General features: G+C 40.7%; 1 protein-coding gene across 1 annotated transcript; it reads right to left on the bottom strand.

The window, feature by feature from the left end:
• Positions 1-366: 366 nt before the first annotated feature.
• Positions 367-6,926, bottom strand: FAM221A (family with sequence similarity 221, member A). The gene is made up of 6 exons (XM_010159947.1): positions 6,739-6,926; positions 6,082-6,272; positions 4,105-4,311; positions 3,171-3,281; positions 2,398-2,486; positions 367-423 (listed from the first exon to the last, which is right to left on the bottom strand). The coding sequence occupies exons 1-6, from the start codon at positions 6,924-6,926 to the stop codon at positions 367-369; spliced, it is 843 nt and encodes a 280-aa protein (XP_010158249.1).
• Positions 6,927-8,128: the final 1,202 nt, after the last annotated feature.

Below are 8,128 nucleotides of genomic sequence, written 5' to 3'. Positions count from 1 at the left end.
AGGACTCTACAAATAAAGAAAGGGCATCACAGAAGTTCAAGAATAGGACATACAGTTTCTTTGCTCTACTACAGTGCAATACTTAAATAAATGTTTATTCTCTCAGATCTTAAATAGCAGTTCTGTAAATCTCTAGATACGATTTTCCATTCTCGAAGGAATATCTGTGTAACCATTCTGGAGATTAGAAACACATTGATTAAAGTACCAACTTCACTACAAGAAGATAATGAAAATATTATTTCAGCAACAGACCAAAACAGAAGAGTAAAGAAATTAAGAAATACAAGTACGCAGATGGGCACAGCGAAAAACACTCTTCAGGATGATTAACGCTCTGGCATATTAAATATCTTTTTATTAATCTTATGGCTTCTTTGCTGGACTTTTCTCTTCCCGTTTCCCAGCCTTCTCCTTTTTCAGCTGTAACAAAGAAAGACACTAGCAGTGGTTCAAGCACTAATTTGCAAGTCAGCTAGTAACACAATATTGAACCTCTACATCCAGTCACGGATGTCCCAGAGTGATGTACGCAATGGAGAAAGTCACGGACCACTACCAGCCCAACCTGGCACTGCCTGCTTTTGCATCACAGGACAAAGGAGCACTTCCAGAGCTCCGTAGCTCCTCCCCGATTCAAACCAGGACTGCCTTTATCTCTGATAACAGCAGTCTAGGTATTTATTTATTTTGGCCTCAAGGCCAAAGCGCCTCACAAATGTTCACGTATTTATCTCTATGTCAGTGAAAGGTGAATAAGTTTTATTACAGACGTGTTAACAGACACAGACTAACCAACACACACAAAATCACATAGGAAGTTTGTTGCTGAGGTCGATGCATCGCAGTGTCTCCTCACTGACCCCCCAAGGTCACGTCTTCCCCTCACAAGCTTTTTCTACACAGTAGGCTCCTACAGCACAGTGTGATTTACCCACACACACACATTTAACTCTGCCAGTTTGTAGTGAGACTATTAATCCAAACCAATACCTGTTGTTTTTAGAAGCAACAGTTTCTCAGGTATTGTTGTATTAGTGAATTAGTTGCCCAGAGATGTTGTGGATGCCCCATCCCTGGATGTCTTCAAGGCCAGGCTGGACGAAGCCTTGAGCAACCTGGTCTAGTGGAGGGTGTCCCTGCCCATGGCAGGGGGGTTGGAACTAGATGGTCTTTAAGGTCCCTTCCAACCCAAACCATTCTGTGATTCTATGATTCTATGATAGTGAATGAAATTCTATTTAGAGCAGTTATACAAAAGGGATGCATGGACTTTTGCATCCCATCCAGCGTAAGAATCACAGAATGATAAGTTCATAAGATATCATGTTGCTATCAAATAATACAATGATATTTTTAACATGTTGGGGTTTTTCCACCCCCTCCATAAAATAATGTCAGAAGGAAGCAAGGCCCCTGCCCTGATTTGGATGTCAACAAATGAGTTCACTGCTAAGCAATCCTGTTGTTGGTCTATACAGGAACTAATTTTAAAATATTTTCCATATTTGGAGGCTTGAGGTTTGTATCTGAAATTCCTACTGCCTTTTGCAAAGAAACGAAAAACTTAGGGAGAAAAAGAAATGTAGCAGTTTTTGATAGTAATGTGTTTTCTCCTACAAACTGATGCTGTCTTTGAAACATCTTACCATACTTCATGAAGATTCCCCAAATAAAGGAAATTACTTAAAATTTCACAAAGCTAGAACAGCTTTCTCATGAACTTTGTTGCAAGCAGTTAGTGTAACAGCAGCCAAGATTTTTAGAAGTTAACTATGCAACACTGCCATACAGAAGAATTCATAAACAGTTAAGACATACTTCCAGTGTAGATGGTTAAGCTAAGGAGATAACGTGGGGAAAGAATAAGTATTTAAGCATCTAAGTAACCTGCACTGCAGGGCATTAGATTTACGATACAGTCAGTGGGGTGGCGCAGGCATCTCTGAGGGGGTAAGATTCAGATCACCTAAGAAAGACACACTAGATTTAGCCCAACTACACCGACATCTGTAAGGAAAAGAACACCATAAAGTTGTATAAATGAGGCAGCAAGCACACATTACTAAATGTCACAGGTAACTTCCTGTGAGTCTGCTTTGTTGCTTCTTTTTGTCACATAGGAAAATACTTTGGTTTTCTGTAATGTAGAGTTACCTAATAAAAACCTGCCCTGTTAAGGTAAATGCTATTCCACATATGACTGACCTCTGAAATTCTGCAATAGTTTAAAATTGTATTTAAAACTTTATTTCAAAAAGCTAGTGTTTTCCCAGGAAGAGAAAAAAATTATATAATGCATTTATATGTCACTTAAATCACACGCTTATCTTTTTTAGATATCCACTTCTGAAAATGTATTTGAATGTATTTTAAGGAACAAATGTAGTAACTTGCCCGTTCTTGGTAACGTTTTTCAAAGCAAGCCATGTCATCTTCTTCGGAATGCTCTCCAGGAAAAACTTGCCTTCTGGCACTAGAACCACCTCAAGGAAAAAAAAAAAAACACCACAAACCACATAAACCCCCTTTTTTCATTACCTGCTTTTCCATTAATTCTGTTTTACATTTGGCAAACACATTTAAAATGAGAGCTCACCTTTACAGACAAGTAGCAAAACCCAGCAATTGGGACCAAACGCTCTTTAGTCTAGGCTAGCAGCTATTACATAGAGTCTTGGGGGAGTTCCACGGTTGTATTAATTGCCAAATTCTTCTACCAAATAAGGGGCATAAAATAGCATAACCAATCCGTAACCAATCCATGGAAATGCAGAAAATACTTTCCGGCAAAGGCAGCTTCACAGGGTTGTGCTGTACATGTACGATCTGTTCAGATGCAATGAGCTTCTGGCAGGAATTAAACATTTAAAAAACTGATCCAATGAGTAAGTGACACCATTAATGGGGAAGATACCAAATGCTGGGCAATGATCATTAAAGTCAAAAAGCACATCATGACCAAAACCAACAAGCAGCACCAAACCAGTTATTCTAAGTAATTCAGGTACATGAATATTGTACCAACTTTCCACGTAGCAAGGCTTCAATACTCATTTTCATTTTTACCTCTGATATTAGCCCTAAGCATCCTTCAACTCATAAATAAAACCAATTAATTTTATATTAAATACTTTTCGTAAAATAGTATTATCCTACTAATACAGCACCTGCTGTCTGTGAGATGGTTTGAGCAGCACTAGAAGGTCCCTGAAATGCTTTTAGAAACGGATGATCCATGCTGGTAGCAGGGGATTCTAAAAGTTCAGCAGCAGGAGCCCCTGTTAGAAAATAAGTCGAATGAAAACAAAAATTAACTTCATGAGATGTATCAAGAACGTACATGATGGGGTCAAAACAAGGCTACAGATCAGCAACTACAGCACTCAGTGCAGACAGTGTATTCTTGAGTTTACAAAGCAAAAAAAAAAAAAAGTCTTCAAAAGAAATAAAAAGCTCTGTTTCTTTAATTACGACAGCTATGCTCTAGTTCCTAAACTTCAGACAAATCCAGGAAACCAGATTGGAATTTTAAAAAGAAATAATGGCAATAATAAATAAAACAGTATTTCGGGACAGAGTGTGTCCATTACTCAATGACACGAAATCACAGAGCAGCACAGGTACCAGGGCCAGCTAACGTGCCTGTCAAAAATAAAGTACTACAAATGACCTCTTTTTTTTATGCTGAAGAGCTATTAACCTTTGAGTTTGGGGAACAAGAATGCTGTAACTGTATAACCAAGAAATACCTGGGCAGTATTAGGCTAAAGGTGTAACATAAGTGTAACAGGGAAGTATTCAGAGAAAACCAGAATTTAGAGAGTTCTTTCTAAAAGATATGCTCCACTCCAACCAGAATCTACCGGCCTGAACACCATAATTACTGATAAAGAGGTTTTTCATCAGTTCTCCACAGGAAGTTGGACAGGATGGTCATAGCTGTCTCTTCACACCTAAGGACTGCTGGAAAAGAAAAAAATCTAAGTCCTGCTCCTAAAGATCCAGTTTGCTTTCAAACTTTGAAAGTCTATGTCGAATTACTACTTTTCAAAACTACTTAGTTGGAGAATTAAAATTCCACCTCAGGTCAGCTGCACTTACCTATTCCACTGTCATCGAGCCGCATGTAGCCTTCTGCTAGTGAACTAAACCCTGTCAGACCTCCCATGGCAGCATAAGGGACATCCTGCCCCACCGGCTTTCCTCGGGCTAAGCGCTCCTCTTTAGTTTCCACAACCGTTTGGTGAGCGTATGCTGGCTGACCACACGCGCAGGTAAAGCAGCTGTGGAAGCCCGAACACTTGGAACCTAATCAGCAAATAAATAAGTGTAATGAGATGATCATGAAATTCATTGCAGACAGAAGAGTGCATCCCTGGACTGATCTTGTCAAAAACTACGAGAGTTCCGTCACTGCAAAAGCATCCAGCCACGCTTTCTATGTGGAAGCACAAACATGATATGGGGCAAAGCAATCTGCTATCTTGGCTGAAACCTTTTACAGACCCTTTTCATCATGATATAAAAACCCTGTATAAAACAGAAGAAAGGATGAATGTGGGTGATTAGATCACAGGTCTCAGGGTCTCCTGCTGCAAAGTTTTGAGCACTTCCAAGGATAGAGATTCCAACTCTGAGCAGCCTGGACCAATGCTGGACTTGCCTTGGAGCCAACATTTCTTTCCTAGTATCTTAGGATATTACGATTTCCTGTGTTGCAACTTGTGTCCATTGCCATTAGTAACACCCCTGACAAAAAGTAAAAAGAGAAGAAAGTCTGCCCCTGGGTAAAGAAGACAACCTGCCAGGTTTTGGGCAGCGTTATCTCCAAAGGTGTACAGCACATGCCAGTGCTGCACGGCCAGAAGACTTCACATCACAATTTATGATACAAATTATAATTTACATATCCTATAAAGTTGACAAAATTATCTGGGTAATAAACAGAGGCTGTGGCAACAGCAAAATAGGTTCTGTGTAAGAGCACCACTAGACTGACTTTCAGGGTTTTTTTGAGCTTACACCACCACAGGATGTAACTGAAATTGCTGTGCAGATGACACGCGACATTCAGGAACACCGAGTGAAGTGACCTACCTGCCCTTGGTTGGAGCAGTGGCGTCCACAAGAATCTGAGGGACTGACTTTGCAAACGTCCCATTATACAGTTTACCCTGCTTCCAACCCCCAGTTACAGTTCACTCCACAGAGCACCAAGAAAGATTTTTTTTTTTTTTAAAGTCTTGTGTAATATACTCAAGGACCACATTCCTGGAAATGTTAAAGGGCTTTTCATATCACTTTGGGCACTCCTCAGTTACAGAGCTCTTACTCCGTGTTTGGATACAGAGTAAAGTATATACAATACATAAAGTGCAAGACTCGGTAAATTACGCAGAGTACACCTGCGATTTATCTATCACCTTAGCTTTATCTACCACTGGGCTAGACTAACACCAGTACATTAAAACAACACAAGTCCAAACAGAAGTACGTCCTGGCACTTCTCTGTGTAACCTCTGAAGCCCTCACAAGTGTCAGGTATTTTTGAAAAACACTAGAAAAGGTGCCCAATGTAAGTGATTATTAAAACCACTGTGTTCTACGGATTCAGTCTGAATCATCCCACTACACATTTAAGACTTTCACGCTACTTAGAGCAAATTCTTGAAAGGCCATCATGTAAGTACTACATGTTTTATTCTGTGGGACATGATCCTCATCCAGCAAAAACTGTTTAGGATTTTTCCTGTACAAATTAGACAGATTTCATGAAAGAAATTTACTAACAGTACGGAACTCTAATGTAAAAATCTTCAGCTTACGTAATTTGAGACTTCAAACTAAAATTTCTTTATGCATTATTTAGTTTCTGGGGTCAATAATTGCTGCTGTTTCATTACAGTAACGTGGAATAACTGAAGCAAAAAGCTTCCTCTTACGCCTTCTCAAACCTTTTGCTTGAAACTCCATTCCCATGGGCATTTCTGGACCCACAATCCGCACGCTCGGGAACTGCTTTGTTAGAGTGCTAACAACAGTACTGCTTGGGAAAGAGCAAGCCCATCAGTAACTTACAGGAGTTACATGGAAATCCAGGTGCTGCACTGTGCTGATCGGCAAAGTGTTTGCATCTACAACGGATGGGCCGGGTGCCATTTAGAGGGACGTAGTGATAGGACTGGCACGGACAACGGCTCACCCTACAAGGCAGACTAATAGGACGGTCTCTGGGAATCACTTCATAGTCCGTTTTATGGTGTTTATACCTAAAATGGGCAAAAACAATAACTCATAACTTTATTCATATTTATCAGAAAAATAAAAGCTAAATTATAACCCTTCCAGTTAAGTTCTCTTTTCAAGTACCTTTAATTATATTCATTACTGTTAAATGTTAATTTTCAATTAAATGCATAATAGCAGGTGTTTTTACATCCATTCATTACAGAAATATGACAAATCCTTAGGTTGGATTTTGACAGCACTATCAGAATCAATCTCATCTACAGTATCTCATGCCTTAAACTTGAATTTATTGAAGACTACAAAATCATACTGGTTTCAAAAAGATGTATTGAGATTTAGACTTAATGGCAGTTCTTATGAATCACACCCCGATTTTCTCAACTCTTAGACCTTAAATTAACTTGCCTATACTGTACTGTAATGTATCTGGAAACATTTTACATTTCCCTGATTTTAAACAGTTCAAAAAAGCGTCAAGATTCCTACCGGTGAGTACAAAAGCAGAGCGTCTCTGGTCCCACAAGCTTACAGTCCATGCCAGTGGGCGATCGCCAGCTCACATACAACCTGTTCTGTAACCGAACTGGTAATACTTTTCTTTTGTACTCCTCATATTCCTCAGGGGTAAAGAGCTTTCCTCCATCATCATCACCCACAATTCTGTAATATGTCATTGAAAAATCCGTAAGAAAATGCAGACAATACATGTAGGTTTCTCAAGACATTGTTTCAAATAATATATATAACAACACTTATGCTCTAAATGCATCAAAAAATATTTCATAATAATGTTCTAATGATACACATTTAACAGGAATACAGCTAAATTTTAGAGAAATTTTGTGAATAATGCTCTTTAAAAAATTTGCTCTGTTCAGGCTGAAAACCAGACTTATAAGCCAGAAGGAAAAAATTAATAAAGCAAACTACCAAGCTCCTTTTCATGCAGTAGAAGAAGCAGTCAGCATCCAGGGTTGTGTGACCAGCCGGCTCTGCCTCAGACTTCTTGAATGACCTCTGGCAAGTCACTTCACCCACCTACACCTAACTGTCCAGCAGACCGGCATCCAGTTACCTCACCTTCGTCTAGTCTGAGTGAGATTATTCAACTGCAAGCAGGTGACGACACTGCCCCCAAAGTAACAACCAACGCATCTGAGCCGACTTCTACTCTGCAAGAAGACTGTGCTCGTTTCTGCACACGTGTAGTTGACAGCAGCTGCACCCCACACCTTGGGCGACCCCAGTTGTTTAAGCTATCACTACGCTCAAATCCAAAGTCACCAAATGGCTGGAAGTCTGGAGCAGCATCCAAATTCTACATTTACGGAAGACAATAAGTGACATCCATAAAATACGATTTCAACTGAATGGCAGCACTTTACTATGCTGAAGGTTAGTTCATTAATGTCTGCAAATACTTCGGGTTTTATTTGCTGGGTGTGGTAAAACAAACCGAAGGAGCGATCCTCTGTGAAATACCCTGCGGATGAGCACGCTGCCAGTCCTGCACAGCACCAGGCTAACCTGCTGACCTATCACCGCCGCTGGGGTCTCCATCCGGCTGGCACCCACTGCTCAGCGCTACTGACCAAACCACTGCCCTGAAGAACAGCACTCGGGCGTTTCACTCAAGCTTTTCCCAAGCTAAGCTGAGACCGCATTTCAGTCGAACGACTGAGCTTGTGTTTATTTTTGCTCGAGCTCAGCTCTGCAGGAGGAGTGATGACGGGAGTAGCAGACACCTCCGAGTGCAAGGGTGATGCAGGGATGCCCGTGCTCCCTGGAAGAGGTACCCTTGGCCGACCACCCTCCTCCACCGCAGGGCACAGCGGCGCTGCCAGGCCGCACGCAGGCTGGGAGCCAGGAGTTCCTC

The sequence above is a fragment of the Eurypyga helias genome, unplaced genomic scaffold, assembly GCF_000690775.1.
Source record: "Eurypyga helias isolate BGI_N326 unplaced genomic scaffold, ASM69077v1 Scaffold51339, whole genome shotgun sequence".
Classification (NCBI taxonomy): domain Eukaryota; kingdom Metazoa; phylum Chordata; class Aves; order Eurypygiformes; family Eurypygidae; genus Eurypyga; species Eurypyga helias.
Note: the sequence above shows the minus strand (reverse complement) of the source record. Positions and strands in the feature narration are given on the sequence as shown.

Excerpts from the sequence above, each read along its gene's own strand:
- FAM221A (XM_010159947.1), bottom strand. The coding sequence starts at position 6,926 with ATGACATATTACAGAATTGTGGGTGATGATGATGGAGGAAAGCTCTTT. Across the intron at positions 6,273-6,738 it reads CTCTGCTTTTGTACTCACCG|GTATAAACACCATAAAACGG; the intron begins GTAGGAATCTTG and ends TGCCCATTTTAG. Across the intron at positions 4,312-6,081 it reads TGGATTTCCATGTAACTCCT|GTTCCAAGTGTTCGGGCTTC; the intron begins GTAAGTTACTGA and ends TTTGCTGATTAG.